General features: G+C 41.0%; 1 protein-coding gene and 1 pseudogene across 1 annotated transcript in view; both read left to right on the top strand.

Annotated features, from left to right (window-relative positions):
* LOC129687143 (ATP synthase F(0) complex subunit B1, mitochondrial-like) overlaps positions 1 to 4,576 on the top strand; it is a 29,422-nt pseudogene extending 24,846 nt beyond the window's left edge.
* Thada (THADA armadillo repeat containing) overlaps positions 1 to 17,341 on the top strand; it is a 296,591-nt gene that overhangs the window by 112,131 nt on the left and 167,119 nt on the right. The window contains exon 27 of the mRNA XM_055619015.1: positions 16,282 to 16,371. Within this exon, the coding sequence (XP_055474990.1) occupies positions 16,282 to 16,371 (90 nt within the window). The remainder of the gene's footprint in view (positions 1 to 16,281; positions 16,372 to 17,341) is intronic.

Here is a 17,341-nt window from a genome sequence, read left to right as displayed (position 1 = left end):
AATTTAGTGGCTAAAATAACAGTTTATAATTTCCCACAATGTTATGTGTTGCTGGATTCAGCCACATTGTTCTTTTGTACCATGTAACATCATTTGAAATGTCATCTGAGACCTCAACCAGGGCTGGCCAGGCCAAGCTGACCTCACATTCACATGTCCAGTCCTAGAACTGGAAGCACTAATGACTGGAAGCTGATGGGACTTCCTAGCAGTACCCTGGCACTTGGATCTTTAAGGGGGTGAATACAAAGGTAGCCTTCCTTCTCAAAAGCCTAAGACTGTCACAGTGCCATGTCCATGGCCTCTATTAATCAAAGCAAGTCACAAGGCATTCTGGAGACAAGGAGTTGGGAAGTAAACCTACCTCTTGAAAGAAAGGAAGAACGTACAGCCAGGGTAAAAGAGGAGCCTGCAAGTAGTCTAGCACAGATTGCTTACGAATGACTACTGAAGCCAAGTACTACAGACTGAGTTCTTCATTCTGAGAGTTTTGGGGTGTGCAGAGGTGCTTCGGTGCTGCTGTGTACATGTGGAGGTCAGAGGCCAACTCATGAGAGCTGGTTCTCTCCTTCAACTGTGTGGGTCCCAGGGATTGAACTCAGCCTGCTAAGCTTGGGAAAACTGCCTTCACCTGAGGAGCCATCTTGCCAGCCCAAGAAAAAAATTTCTTAGAAACAATTTCTTATGAGAAAAAAAGACCATACAACCTGCTGAAATGGAAACTTGCACATAAAAGGAATGTGAAAAAGGAATACTGACTCTCCTCCTGGCAGTGAAATGAGTGGAAATGTGTTTCCAAGTCTACCCCTGGAACAGTGACTTCCCAGGAGGATAGCTAGCAGCCAGAACACTTTAGAACCAAGAGTTCTCTTTGGATAGAGTACTTTAATAGCCAGTTGAGCTGTTAGGGAACTCTCCATCTGTAGAGCAGCTTCTGAAAGGGAAGGGTTAGAAAGCATTCAGCAAGTTCAAGAATCTGGCAGCTGTCCCCAGAGGATAGGAAGGGAAGGCATGAGAGAAGGCTGGGAGATGTGATCCATGTTAGCACTTTCACAGAGGTTCTGAGGCCCAAGGCTTTCCTTGGTCCTGTTAGAGCCACTGCAGGGGTTACAGAGGCTTGAGGGTTTTGTTTTGTTGGTGTGAAGGCTCAAACCCAGGCCCTTGTATTTGCTTCGAAAGTATTCTGCAGTTACATCCCTACCCATGAGCTTGAATTATAGATTGGACTCAAGGACTGCTGATAACATCCTTTCTTGATGTTCATTCTTTCTTTGTTGTTGTTCTTATTGTTTGAACAAAATATAAAAACATGATGGTCTCCTACTTGGCGATCCATCTGCCTCAACCTCCTGAATGCTGACATTATAGGCATACACCAGCATGCAGTTTTATCTCTTCCTGATTGCCTCATAATTGATCTCTTTGTGCACTGACCCTCTGTCACTGAAGGGTATGTGCTGGTGTCAACCCATTCAGGGTTGGGAGTAAGGTTCCAAGAACAGAGGCAAAGAGCCAGGTGTACAGCTATGATCTCAGAACCTGGTGAGGCAGAGGCCAAGCCTACCAAAGCAAGTCCAGGATAGCTAAGGCTACACAGAGAAACACTGTCTCAAAACACCAAAAAAAAAAAAAAAAAAAAAAAAAAAAAGTCTCATTCCAAATCCCAATATCTTTTTACCAAGTTATTTGATCATATCCTTTGAAATTCCCATGTGTGCTTTGTCTCTTTGTAGGCTTGTTTCCATTTGGAGACGTTGTTTTTCTTAAGATGAGCTTGCTCTTTTATCAGCAAGCAGTGTGTCAAGGAGACAGACCCTTAGCTAAATTTTTCTCCTGGGCTGATTTTATTGGTCAGAATGTAGGGAGCAGCTCCATTTTAATAGTTTATTGGGTTACTATTTGAAACACCAACTGTAGACCTCCAGCTTTTTGCCTTCAGAGTTTATTTCCGTATAACAACAGAGTTTATGGTGTTTGCTCCATGGCCTGTGAGTAAGTCAAAGCTGGGCCCAGCCTCCGCCTTTTTGCTGTTTTCTGTGCAGATCCTCAGGCCTGCTTGCTTTTGCTTGCCCTTGCTTGCTTTCTTTTCAATCCTTTGTGCATTACTCTATTGATCCCTCTTCTGAGGTGATTGAGAATGATGTGACTGTGTGTATATGGACTCTTGGGGGTAACTTCATTTTCTTGGATTCATGTTTAATTTAAAAGCCTTTTTCCATTGCATTATTGTTTACATAGGGATGCCTTTGTTAAAGCTCCAAAACATAGACTTGTGGCGTTTTAGCTTTCCCTGTACGTGGCAGATCTTAACTACAGAGTTCCTAAGAGAGATTGACGCTTGATTCAGGTGAAATCTTAGCCGGGACATCCATGTGTGGAGGACTACTTTTGCGAGTCAGTTCTTACCCTCTACATTCTTTCCAGGCTGGGTCTTTTCTTATTTCTGCTGTGTAAACCCCAGGTTAACCGACCCACTAGTATCCAGGCATTTTGCCTGCCTCTGTCTTCCATATGATGATATAAGAGCTGGCATTACAGATATGCACTTCTACATCCAGCTTTTTATGTGGGTTCTGGGGATCAAACTCAAGTCACTAGGTTTGTACAGCAAGCACTTTTACACACAGAGCCATCTTATTGTGTGTGGTGTACAGGTGCCCAAGGAGCTCAGAAGCATCTGGAATCTCCTGAAGCCAGAGTTATAGGTACTTCTGAGTCACCTGATGTGGGTACTTGAAACCAAATTCAGGTCCTCTATAACTGTAGTACATGTTCTTACTGTTTTCTAATTTTTACATTTTTATCTGTGTATATGTCTGTATAAGTATATACTATATGTGTGTAGACACCCTCTCAGGTTAGCGATAGTTTACAGGCAATTTTAAATTGGGTGCTGGGAACTGAGCTCAGGTCCTCTGGAAGAGCAAGAACTCTTAACCTCAGGCCAAGTTGTTGTTGTTGTTGTTATTATTATTATTATTATTATTATTATTATTATTATAAGCTGTTAAATATTAGGCTGGATTCAGAGTATTACGAAGTGGCATAAGCTCAGGTGCTCTCACAGAACTCAAGGGCGAGATCTGTAGCATTACCATGACTAGATGTGGAATGTATAGACAGACCCGGTGACAAACAGGACATGGCTGGAGGAAAAAAACCACTGTCCACAGCATTTAGCAAAGGGAATTAAGCCCTTTCATGTTGGTTTCCTGGTTAGTGCCCTGAAGGAAGTTCTGAACTCAAGAAGAGACCCAGAATATGTCACCCTACAGCTGCTTTCAAAGGTGGTTTCAGGACATGGAACTGGGTGTGTTTTGTTTTGTTTGAAACAAGTTTCACTATGTAGCCTAGGCTGTCCTTAAACTCACCATCTGCCTGCCTCCATCTTCCAAATGCTGGAATTACAGGAGAGTGCCTCTATACCTGGCTGAAACTATTCTTGATGTATCAGTGTAAAAAAAAGCAGATCATAAGATAATATATAAATAAAAGAGAGTTACAGATGGACACTTAAAGACTAATGACTAAACTTAGTAGGTTTGTGTTTTATATTTTTCCTGCGGTATTTTATTATATGAATTTTCTTTCATAACAGAAGTAGGGTTAGCTAGGAGTGGTGGCACACAAACTAATCCTAACACTCAGGGGTCAAATACAGGTGGGTGTCTGTGATTTGATGCCAACCTGGTATACACAGTGAGTTCCAGGCTAGTCAGGGCTGTATAGTGGCCTCTGTCTAAGCAAGCAAAACAAGTAAGGATAGGGGCTGTAGAGACGGCTCACAGTAGTTAAAAGCACTTGCTGGGGCCTGGGTTCCCAGGGACATGAAGACCATGGTCTGGACCTTCACAGACAGTGCTGTCCCAGGTAGTACTTTCTGCCACCGCCATCGCGGCCCCATGCCTGAAGAATGTGGCCATCCTGGGACCAGGAGTGTTACAGGCAACAGGGTCTTTCACATAGCACAGCCATGTCTTGCCCCTATACCACCTCTTCCTGAGTATAGAGGAAAAGTATGTCTTGGGCTGATTCCTGAGGAAGTTTTCTAGTTCCTTTACCTAAAACTGATAGAACTGGGCTTCACTTATATTTTTTATCCCACAAAATATGTGTGATTACCCTAGAGACCTTTTCTCCCATATCACTAGTAGGATTGATTGTCTGTGTGATTAAGAAATATGGTGCCTGTGTTGGAGACTTTACTAAATAAACTTAATGAGCAAAAACTTGCTCGACTAGACGTAAAGCAGTTGGCCACCAGACAAATCCAGGAAGCAATTAGTATGGCACAGCAGGCGCTGCCTCAAAAGTGCCTTTACCTCTCTGATGTTCAGAGAGATAACATTGCCCTTGCCTTGGAGGTCACTTATCGGGAATGGCTACATAGAGCATATAAGGAGGTGAAGAATCATCTGGACTGTCATGTTCCTGGACAGAACATGGCGCTAGAGCCCATGATAGACTGGGTGAAAAGCAGGTGGTGCAGAGCATTTCTGCACAGCAGGAAAAGCAGACCATTTTCAAGTACAGTGAGCTGGTCACAGAGAAGGCTCAAGCTCAGCCAGTTATGTGAATGTATCTCTCAGATGGGAACAGCCAGAGAGTTAACTTAAACGGGAACTAGTCTGTGTGGAGAACTCTTTCTATATTGCTGTCTTTTGAAATTACAGTGTAAGAAATGATCTAGGTCCGTCTAGCGGCTTAACCCTGTGGCCAGTAAGGTATTTTTGATCCTTGCTCTGTGTCTGGAGTTGTCTGGTGACCACTTTTGAATAAGCAATTTGCAGCAACTTGCTGTGTGACTAAAATTACCAAGTTAGAGTTTAAACCTGTAATTAGTTATACCATTTTGCAATAAAATGACATTTGAAACAAAACAAAAAACTAAACCAAACAAAGCCAGGATTTAGTTCCCACCACTCACATGGAGGTGTACAACTACCTGTAACTCAACTTCCTAGGAATCCTTGAGCTGCTATATGTACATGGTTCATTTAAACTCATGCATGCAAACACAGACACGCATAGATAAAATAAATTAAAAATGTTAAATCTTTTTAAAGAAAGAAGTAGGCCTAGCATAATTTTAATTACACTTTTAAAACCAGTCGGTGCTAAGCAGACATTCTATTAGTTTATTAAATCTCTGTTGCCTCCCTGCTTTGTTCCAAACATTGGCCAGGCCTTGTGAAGTCCGCATTGAACAGGTGAGGTACAGAAGTGCTACTTGACTCCCTTTACCACAGTGATGCAGATGCAGAGTGCTGCATGTAATGTCCGTGTTAGCAGAAGGGCCTAGCACTCTTTGCCTTTGTGAATTAAATTGATATACAACAGATTAGCAGTTAAACAAGCATTTTAGATTGGAGGATTGCTCAGTGGGTAAAGCATTTTTCCATAAAGCTGATCATGGGAAAGTGTGTATGTAATCCCAGCACTCCTATGCTGAGATAGGACATGGAGACAGTAGAATTGCCTAGAAGCCATGGGCCACCTAGCGTGACATACTAACTACAGGCAACAGAAGATCCTGTCTCCGACAAGGTGGAATGCAAGAACAGTCTCCTGAGTTGTTTGTGTATGCATACATTCCTATATTCACTAATACACACAAATCTATATGTACAGATTAATAATAAAAATTGAAGTTAAAAACATGACAGTCCCGCATATTATCAGACTCGAATAAGAGGCAGAGGATTGAAGCTTCTTTACAATGACAGATAGGAACAGAGACAGTTTTCAGGTTAAGGGAGGCCTAAAGGAGAAATTTTTGTGGTGAATGAAGATAGGCATCATTCACAAATCAGCTTGTCTCTAAGCAGTCCTTTTGCTTATATGCATATTGTCACTAATGCAGATTTTATTTATAGATGTAAATGTTGTAGTACAAGTTTTTGATAGCTATGCCTTTGACTAGTTTCTCGGAATAGCCAGGCCAGCATATGCCTATGAAGTATATTTTGGAGTGCCTTGTCTGATGTCCTGTGGTCATATTTTGAGGAAGTTTTGGCAGAAGCCCCAGCAAGCATCTTCTTGGTTGGCTGACATGACCTTACCCGCTGAGACCAAGATTAACATAGGTCTCACATGGTCTGACAGTGTGTCAAAGCTGCTTTGCTCTCACCTTTGCCCTGTTTTTACCCATGTCTGCCTGTCTTACTCCACTCAACTTTTGAGTTGCCTTTTCTCTTTCTAGGAGGGTGAGCCAATGGCAGGTCAGCTTTTTTCTTTTTTCTTTTCTTTTTCTGTCCATCCCTTCTGTTTTTTAAAAGGTTGCTGAGCTATTTTTGAATACATAAATAAACAAGTTTATCTTAACTGCCTTCTCTGTCCCTAAAGAACTCACCTCAGGGCTTCTTATGTCTGTGGCGGTAACATCAATCAGCCTGTTTGCATTTCGGGGTGAACTAGAAATGAACTGTTTGTAAACCAGTGGGAAAAGCTTTATCTGTTTGTGTTTAATAAATGTCAGGTCCTCACAGGATGTCTCAGTTTGTTAATAGTATCAGTTTTGGATTGCCAGTGAGGCCTTGGTAGGATTGTTTTGTTGCTATCTTGATTTTGATTCCTTTTTCATTCTCTGTCTATTCCTTTGCTTCTCTCACTCAGCACGTGCTTCTTAGGGGTTCTTATTTGTTTTGAGATGATAGACTTCTCTTTGTTTACTTGGGGTTTTGGTGCTAGGGATGGAACTCGGCCTCACATGCTAGGCAAGTAGAGCTTTAGAACCAAGCTTCAATCCCAACCCTTGCAACTGCTTATTGGGTACCAGCTGTAAACTGGGCATTATACTTAGTGTCTGAGAAACAATGAGAAAGAGAAAATTGCTTTAGTCTCTTGTCTGTGAAGATAGTATATTCTGGTGGGAGAAATAGCTGAACAGGAAGTTGCATGTATGACTTGCTGTAAGTGCTGTGATGGGAACAGAGCAGTTGTAGTATAGAACTGAAGAAGCATATCTCACCCAGATTCTTTGCTGTGTGTGGATCTGTTTTTTGTTTGCTTGTTTTAAAGCCTGTGTATATGATTTTGTGCCATGGCACGCCATGTGTGGAGGTCAGATGACAACATGCAGAGGAGCTTGGTTCTTTTCTACTAAGCTGGGCAGCAAGCACCTTTACCTGCTCAACCATTTTGTCAGCCCCATAACAGGGCATGAATGGAGCTGTTAAGAGGTGGATCTTCTAAGAGTTAAAGCCTCATTGGGAGACCATTGTGAGTATTATCCTTTGAAGGGAATAAAGTACTAGAACTCTGAGTCAGTTCTCATAAGAGCAAATTGTTATAAGAATAACCCCGTGTCTTACTAGGGTTTCTATTACTGTAATATGATGCCATGAGCAAAAACAACTTGGGGAGAAAATTTTTATTTCAGCTTTTGGTTTTACACCATAGTCCATCATTGAGAGAAGTCAGAACAGGACCTCAAACAGGGCAGGAAACCTGGAGGCAGGAGCTGATGCAAAGGCCATAGAGGAGTGCTGCTCACTGGCTGCTTCTCATAGCTTCCTCAGCCTGACTTCTTACAGAACCCAGTACCACAAGGCCAGGGGTGGCCCTGTGTATAGTGAGTTCTACATAAGTTATCAGTCAAGAAAATTTACCACAGACTTGCCCACAGGCCAGTCTCATGGGAGCATTTTCTCAGTTGAGGTTCCCTCTTCCTAAATGACTCTGGCTTGTGTCAGGTTGACATAAAAGTAACCTGATTTCTAAGTTGTTCTGGCTTCCTGTCTGATTACATTTTTTCTTTCTATATAATCACAGATGTGATAACATCTGCCTCAGTGGCCTTACCAGAGACAAGCTGATGCTGGTGCCATACCTGTGAACCTATCACATTGTGAACAAAATAAACTTTTCTTTGTATAGCTACCCAACCTCAGGTATTTTTGTTCTGGCAGTGTAAAGCTGCCTTGGAGTGGAGTTAACAGGCAAGATGTCTTGAAGAAACTTGCCTCAGTCAAAAGCAGAAGGTTTATCTGGAATTAGCCTGGCACAAGAGGTGGTAACTGGGGGGATGTATTCCCAGTGAGGTTACAACATTTTCTGCAAAATGTAGACTAGAAAGAGCATAGAGTGTCAATGGCACTAAAGAATGTTTCATACGGCTAGTCATAAAGGTGGAAAAGAAAGAAATGTCTAGAAAGCTAAGTCAGCCATCAGGCTAATGAATTTATATTTTTTTTCTCCAAGAAATCAGTAGGAAGCAATTAATTTTGTGCAGTTATTTGCCATTTAATGGGGAAAATACACTTACATGGTAGTTTCCATTGTGTAGCAAATGAGAGATAAGCCTCTTATGTTCCAGAATTTACAGAAGATTCAGATGTAGTCTAAAATGGTGCCATGATCTTGACCTTTTAAAATAAGCTTCTAACACAGACCTGTACATGCATCCCAAAGCCTTTGACCTACCTCCACAGTGAGGCATGGTTCTAAGTGGTGGTTTCTCACACAGTGTGTCCATGGAAAGTCAGATGGCTACAGCAAGTTGGAGGCTAGGATTAGCATATCATCCAATACCTGGGGTCCAGGGTGCTAGAAATTGTTTAGTGACTTTAGTCAGCAATGAGTGGAGAGTGAATTAGGCATCTTAGGTTATCACTTTGCCCCTTTCATCCCCTACCTCTTGAGGCTGTTTCATGATGCATAAGCGTTGATAATATTATAAATCCTTTGCGCATACTATGTAAATATTTAGCCCGGTCTTTAGGAACTTCTGGTGCATGCAGAGTTTTAGGAATACTTCCAAGCAAGTATATAGAGCTCCAATATGTGGTTCTTTCAGTGTGTTATAGGCATTGAAACCTGATCCTTTTGGTGAGCTGCATGAGAAACTACATTTTCTTAAAGTAAGGGTGCTAAGAATGTTAGACTAGGACACCTGTTTTATCAGTCAAATATCTCTTTAGAAAATAAATTTTGCTTTTATAACACATGATAAACACATAGTAGATGCTTTCAGGCCTATAGCATCTAGAATAACAACAACAGTATCAATATTGTGAGCTCTTTGTATTTGTGGGATCTGCATCCAGGAACTCAACCAACCATGGATGGTAATATTTGGAAGAAACACTGTATGTTCTGAACATAGTCAGACTTCTGTTCTTATGATTATTCCCTAGACAGTTCAGAAGAACAATATGTACAAAGTATTTGTACTGTGTGGCTATGACAAGTATTATAAAAATGACTTAAAGGACTATGCTGCTCTGTTTCTATAAATTCTTCTGTCTGCAGGGGTCCTAGAGCCAGCCCCTCCTCCCACACTGAGAGACAACTCTGTATTTTTAAAAAGACATAATAAAACAAACTACTCAGCTCCTGGAAACGAAACAATTAGTCAAAATGTTTACAAAATGTGTAGCTTTGAGGTAATGTGCCTTATACCTCCAGGACAGACTGGTTAGTAAATATTTTCTAAGATAACTGAATGAGGTAATTTGCTGTTGGGGACAATTAGCTTCGATTCAATTAAAATAATGCCTTTCATCATAGAGTATTAACGTTCCGAGGCCCTTTTATCTGGCAGCATTGTGGCCAGCAGAGCCCGGTTATCTCTCAGGACAGTTTCTAGATCACAGTCACATGGTCTGTAAGTGACACTGCTTGTCTTCGTAACTCACCTGAGTGAGAGCAGACCACTCGGGAATGACTGGTTGCTCTGGCAATTTTTAACTAGGCCCTCTGAAGGACAGATGTGCTGCTTCTTGTTTGTTAGTTAAGTGGAGCGTGTGTATGGGCAAATGCACTGAAGTTTCCTTCTGAGGTTGTTTTAATAGCTTTGGCCATTTTATGTTGACTGGTTTTCCTTTACTGATTGTTTCCCTGCAGCTCTTCATATATTCTGGTTACTGAGCAGTGATCCTTAGATATATTATTAATTTTCTCCCATTTGTAACTTGCATTCTTATTTTGAATGTAAAATATTTTCTTATTAAACATTTCAGTCTATCTAATAATGGCAAGAATTGTCCCTCATTATACCCATTACTCAGCTTTAGCTGCTGTCAGTATTTTGCCTGTGTTAGCTCCTCAGTTTTTACTTTCCTGGAGCTTGTAGGCACCATCTCATTTTTCCTATAAATTTGTTTGGTGTACACAACTAAAGGAATTTAAGAAGAAATACCACTGTGTAATTATCATATCCAACAAAGTTAATTCCTCAACATGCAGACTTCCCTTGCTGTTGTACAATCTCTCTGTAGTTGGTTTACCAGGGATCAGGCTCCTTCTGCACTTTGCGCTTAGTCTGTTTTAACTCATTCTTTGACTGGTTTAGTCTTGGAAGCCTTTTGTTTTGTAAACCTTTAGTAGAATTTGGCTGTTTTCCTCTGTGGTGCCCAAAATTATTCTGTGTGCTCTTATAATCTTGTTTTGCCTGTTCTGTTGATCTCCTATACTTCTAGTAAAATGGCATTAGAAGTATGAATACAGATTAATTTTTCTTTAGGTAAAATATATTATAGGTTGTGGTTATGACATGGGTGGTGCGTGTATGTGTCTTATCCTCCATAATTTTTTTGTTTGTTTGTTTTTGAGACAAGAACTTAACTATGTAGCCCTGGCTGGTCTGGAACAGACTTTCTATGTATTATTGGCCTCAAACACATACAACCCTCCTGTCTCAGTTTTCCATGTTCTAGGATTACAGGTATATAGCAGCATCATTGCTAATTTTTAAAAATTGAATTGTCTAGTATTAATTTTCTGTGCTAGCAAATGTCAGTGGCCAGGAATCAGCGATTTGTGCCCACATTGAGCTCCGGGGACCACGGGGGATCTAAAGAGGAATGAGGTACTTGCCTGCTGTAGGCCGCTTCACAAGAGAAGAACTAGGAACAGGAGCCAGAGCTTTGGTGATGAGCATGGAGCATTTCTGTCCTTTGTCCAGAGTGAGGCACCATGCCTCCCAGGGCTTTTCATTCTGTAAGCCTCTTCGAGTAGAGTTTGTAGGAAAGGACGGGTGCTGCCTCACTGTGCAGTTATTTAAGTCGTGCAAATTTCTAAACAACTGTGTCTCAATGACATCCATCCCTTACTGCTTTATTTTAGTGGTAGTGGTGCTTTTGAGACAGGATTTCATGAATTCCAAGCTGGCCTTGAACTCACTATGTAGCCAACCATAGCCCTGAAATTCTAATCCTTCTGCAGAGTACTGGGATTATAGGCATGCACCAATACATGCAGTTTTATGTGGTTCTGGGTATCAAATCCAGAGCTTCATGGATAGTTTACTCTAATAGTTCTTACTCTACATATGAGCTGCAACCCCAGTCCCATGAGATTGCCATGTTGTCAGGTCTTTTCATTAATCTGACTGACAGATTAGGACTACATTCATTCATTTTGTCTAATACATTATTTAATTAATTTAAATAGCTGTCAATGAAATGGATACAACCTTCAGTATTAACATTAGCTGCAGACCTGAGCACCTGAGATTTAATATTCACCACACATGGTGCAAACCAAAAGGTTCCATGATTTTCTAGATTACCTGTTCATCTAGCTTTGGGCATTCATCCAGAGTATATATGATTATACAGACTTTATCTTAACCCACAGATCAAAGCTTTCTATGCATATGGGTCTTAGAGTAAACCTAAGTGACCTTCATGTTGGTGATTACCCCAGGTAGAACTGTGTGAAATATTTTAAACCATGTGATTTTTCTCACAGTAGAAGTAATTGACTGCAGGGTTTACAAAGTTGGGTCACTTATTCATAGGAAGTTTCTGTGACTAACCAAATGTAGCCTATCTCAGATAGATCTTCTTGGCTGGTCTTCAGAGGATTACAAAATCCACTGGTGCTATTCAGAACATCACTTTTGAGGAAGGAGGCAAGTTAATGTCTGTTTGCGTTTGCTCAGAAGTAAGTATAATCCCAAGGGTATGCATTGTGTAGTATTAAGTAAATAAAGCATTTGTCTGTAGTTTTAGGAGAGCTCTATTGTATGTCAGTTGAGGAGTCTGTGTTGACATTGCCTCCAGCAAAGCCGAAAACTCAGCTGATAAACCTTAAAGGTCATGATTCTGTCGAGTCATTGATCGCAGGCTTTATTTTAGAGAGAGTGGGGAGTCGTTGCCTGGCCTCTTTTGCCCACACCACCAGCTGCATACAGTAACTCCTCAGGGCTACAGAGAAAGGGAAGATGCCCTGAGCTGTCAGGATGTGGTTTGCAGAGTTAGGTAAAGTGCAAGAGCCAGGTCCATTGCATTTGGCTTTTATAGACTTTTTTAATGTTTTATCTTTGTTACTTACTTTTATTTTACTTTATGTGCATTTGGTGTTTTCCCTGCATGTGTATCTGTGTGAGGGTGTCATGTGTCCTGGAACTAGAGTTGCAGATAGTTGTGAGTTGCCATGTGGGTGCAGGAAATTGAACCTGTGCCTCTGGGTGAGCAGTCAGTGCTCTTAACTACTGAGTCATCTCTCCAGCCACCCTTTTACAGGTGTTTTAACAAGGCTATCAGGTTGTGTTTAAGGAATCTTCTCCTAGGGAGAAGAGACACGACCATTATTAGGTTTAATCGGGTCACAAGTTGTAGGAGTCACATGAAGCATCTTCCTTTGTGAGGAAAGTTGTATAGTCACTTTCTTCCCTTTTTTCCACTTCCCAGGCTGCCAGCCGCTCTTCTTCCAGGTGTGATAAAGTTGTTCTGCTGCTGCCACCGCATCATCATTTGTCTTATTTCAGTAGCTATAACTTCACTTTCCTCCTTTCACACCCAATTTGAAGAGGACTGTTCATCTTGAAGGGCTATGTGGAAGAGGAACAAGTCATTCTTATAGAACGCTTCCACTTTTTCCTTTATGGCTGCTTTATTTAGGAAAAGTAAGCAGCAGCATCTAACAAGTGGACATCATCTTAACCACTAGAGCTTTCAGATTATTGAACAGAATTAACTTTGAATCGTCTAGTAACCCCAGGGCTTAGGTACACAGTAGTTGTAGCACCTAAGCTGCCTGAAGCATCATGCCAGCAATGGTCAGAACAAAATCTCAAATTTTCAACATAGGTCAGTGTCCTGGTTAGTTTATGTCAACTTGACACAACCTAGAATCATCTGAAAGGAGGGAACCTCAATTGAGAAAATAGCTTTTTAAAATCCAGCTGTAAGGCATTTTATTAATTAGTGATCAGTGAGGATCGTGGATGGTGCCATCCCTAGGCTGATGGTCCTGAGTTAGACTGAATAGACTGAAAAAGGCATGTGAGCTATCTAGTAAGCAGCACCCCTCCATGGCCTCTGCATCAGCTCCTGCCTCCAGGTTCCTGCCCTGTTTGAGTTCCTGTCCTAATTTTCATTGGTGAACCATGATGTGCAAGTATAAGTCAAATAAACCTTTTCTTCCTCAGCTTGCTTTGGTCATGGTGTTTTATCACAGCAGTAGTAATCCAGACTAAGACAGTAAAAACTTAATGTTTTTCTTATTTTGTCTATTTCTTTATGACTGTTTTTAGGCCTTAGATACAGTAGAATTTAATTTTGTATATATCAGAAGGGTAAGATTCAGTTTTTAACCTTAGTATCAATTATCATATCATTATTTATTTGTTTGTTTACTTACTTATTTGGTCTTCTGGGATTCATTTTTGTTTATGGAAGGGTCATGTGTAGCCCAAGATGGTCTTGAATTTGCTGTGTAGATAAGTTACTCTGATATATCTTGAAACCTGATTGGATGAGTTCTCAACCTTGCTCTTTACTCTTAGCCTGTGGTATATCATATACATTTTAGAATCTGTCTCATCACTTAAACCCACCATGGTGGTTGAGGGGTAGTACGGGACAAAATAGAGACAGACAGATAGACAGGGACACAGAGTTTTCTTAGAATTATATTGCATTTGTATACACTGGGACTTTAATCTTTGTAGCATTATTATGTTTTAACCTTTGTGCAAAGTGCATCTACATCTTTCTATTTAAGAAGCATCTTATTGAGGTAGTGGGATACAGAGTTAATAAAATGTAACTAATAATAAAATAAAAATAAAATAAAGAAGCATCTTATTATAAATGTGATAAGGCAGGTTAGATGCCTCAGTGGGTAAAGGTTCTTGCTGCCAAGCCTAAAGACCTAAGTTCAATCCCTGGGACCCATATAATGGGAGGATATAAAGAAAGGAAAAAGAAAGAAAATGGGGAAGGGGAATAAGAGGGAAAGGAGAGACAGCAAGCCCTAAATGCTGAGATGGATCTGGATCATAGACTTTAGTGTGAAAGGCTGAACCATAAGTCTTTCAAAAAAATTTTTTTTTGTTACTCTAAGGAGGGCAGAAATTTCTTAGGTTGTAGGATACATGGAGCACAGAAAGGAAAACTGATAAATTATTGGACTTAATCAAATATTTAAAAATTGTCTTATCTAAAGACATTAAGAAAGTAAGTTGACTCAGAATAGGAAATCGTATATGGTGTGTGTGTGTGTGTGTGTGTGTATGTGTGTAGGGAAAAACACAACCTGTATGTAAAATGGGTAAAACTATTTGAATAGGAGGTCACACATTGGCTAAAGCATAGAAAGATTGCTCAGCACCATTCATCCATCAAGGGTGTGTAACTCAAAAATCACAGATATCAAAGGTTGTCTAAAATGGAGAGAAGATAAAAGCCACTGCAAGCCATGGATACGGTGGAGGCCCACCAGAACCTTTACTTTATGTTACTGCAGTATGAAGTCGTGGCATAGAGTTGTTTGGAAAGCTACAGGTTTCCTAAAGAGTATGCAGATTTCATATCATTTATTCTCAGACATTAGCCCAAGAGAAATGAAAAATGTGAGCAAAAAAAATCTTTTTTGAGGGTGTCAGGTTAGCAATTTTATTCAGAACTCCCCTCTTCCACATGAAAGGTACCCATGTCTGGCAACAGAATGAATTACAAACTTCTGTATTCATACAGTGGAATTCTACTCAGGAGAAAAAGATTCACACTGCTGCTGTAGCCAGTATTGTGGACAAGTCTCAACAACTTTATGCCAAGTGAGAAAAGCAAGACAAAAAACTAGAAAAGTTTTTGTGAAAGTTTAAAATAGACTAAACTAAAGTGTGGTAACAGAAATCAATCAGTGGTTGCTTGGGGAGGCAGAGGCTGTCTAGGAAAGGAGCTTCATGGGAAATCATGAGTCCTGACAGCAGTTGATCTGCATGTATGTGTGGGCTGACTGGCAGCATAGATCTGAGCAGTTTGCTGCCCGTGGAAATGCTGCTGCTTAACAAACTGTGACATGAGTCTTCATTAATAGTTATGTCTAGAGTTGAAGCAGTGATCAGGTTATGAGTATTTCTTTAATAGTTAGGCCTTTACGTTCTTTAATAAGCAGGGTTTTTTTCCTAAATGCTTTCTTAAGTTTGAGCTTTTTGGCCTACTTTGCAATTTGACAACTATTTTTAGCACCTTCTCTAAGGTCAAGAGTACTTTCAATAGTTGGGCAGTGGTGGCGCATGCCTTTAATCCCAGCACTAGGAAGGCAGAGGCAGGCAGATATCTGTGAGTTCAAGTCCAGCCTGGTCTACAGAGTGAATATCAGGACAACCAGAGCTACACACAGAGAAACCCAGTCTTGAAAAACAAACAAACAACAACAAAAGAGTAGTTTCTATGAATATAGAAAGGGTAATCTTCCCTATAAGTGTAAGCTGGCATGATCCCAATAGAAGCTCCCTCGCCAGGTCCATTCCCAAAGCACTGGTTCTTAGCCATTTATCATCACATTTTGCCATATACATTTGGCAATGTTTGGAGGCACTGTCATCATCACAATTAGAGAGAAGGATACTGTGCTACTGGCATCTAGTGGGTAGATACCTGCTGCCAACCATCCTGGAGCAAAGAGAGCATCCTCTACCCTAAAGGATTACTTGGTCCACAGTTACATGATGCCCAGGTTGGGAAACCTTATTCTAGGCCTGTCCTTATCACTGAAGTTGAGTCAGTCCATCAGTTGTTGACTGACCTCATAGCTCAAATGAGTTATGCAAACCCGTCGTGTTCACAGTCCATATCTCTTCCCTGACTGAAGTTACTATCAAGTATCTGTAAATGTATGTCATCTTAATTATGGAGATAAGCCCATGCATCAAAAGCACATTCAACTAGGCATCATTTGTGTTGACTGTTAAATGTAAGATGTAGCTTTTCTTTTCAACTATTTCATTAACTAGCTCTTTTCCTTTAAAAGGGGAAGGCCAGGGCTTTCTTATCAAATCAGAGCTTATAAAAGGTAATAATTTCTCTTTTATTTCTCCCTCCACAGAATGACAGGAAGAGAGTTTTTCTCTCGTTTCCCAGAACTGTATCCCTTTCTTCTCAGACAGTTGGAAACTGTAGCCAATACAGTGGACAGGTAAGGCGAGAATACACTGGATGAAGTGTAGTCACAATGGGGAGTATCTTATTACTCAGGATTTTAGACTGTACAGGGTGGCTCATGCTCGTAATCCCAGCCTCAGAGGATGGAGGGAGGATTGCCCCCAGTCTACGGCCAGCCTGGGTTACATAACCAGACCCTTCTCTAGAAAATAAGGACTGGGGGAGGAGGGGTGGTAGAGTGATGGCCCGGCAGCCAAGAGCACTGTAAGTCCAGTTCCAGGGAGCACTCTTTCCTCTGTCCTGTGTAAGCACCAGTTACAATGCTGCCCAAAGATGTGCGCTCACGGTACACACCTGTACACATAAAATAAGATGATAAAATTAAAAACAAACACTGGAGTAGATGAGATTACTCAGTGGGGTGAGGCACTCACTGCGGATCCCAGCAGCCTGAGCTTGATTGCCAAGACCTCTTGTGGAAGTAGAGAGCCAGCTCTTGAAAAGTCCTCTGACTTCCACAAGTGTGCATGCACACACACACACGCACACGCACACACACACACACACACACACAAGAGAGAGAGAGAGAGAGAGAGAGAGAGAGAGAGAGACCCAGCCTCAAAAAAGAAAAACCAAACATCAAGCAAGGTGAAGGGGCTCATGAGGCTCCATTTATCTTCCATCAGGATCTACTGGTAAGGTTCCCATGATTCTGTAAGGAGCCTTTCACCCATGCTTCCCTAAACAACTATAAAGAAATTCATGGGTCACCTAAAAAAAAGTCATGGAAATAGAAGGTAGGAAGGCATGAAAGAGGTTGAGAAATTTCATATGAAACTATCCTATGAATACTTAATATAGCCTAATAAACACCATTTTTTAAGTTTTAATTTTGTTTATATCTGTCTGCATGTTAGTATAAGCGTGCACATGGGTGCCCATGGAGGCCAGAAGAGGTCATCAGATCACCTGCAGACATGGCTCAGTGATTAAGAGCACTTGCT

This window comes from Psammomys obesus, unplaced genomic scaffold, assembly GCF_907164565.1.
Source record: "Psammomys obesus unplaced genomic scaffold, mPsaObe1.curated_primary_1811, whole genome shotgun sequence".
Classification (NCBI taxonomy): Eukaryota; Metazoa; Chordata; class Mammalia; order Rodentia; family Muridae; genus Psammomys; species Psammomys obesus.
This window is presented reverse-complemented; position numbering and strand designations above follow the sequence as displayed.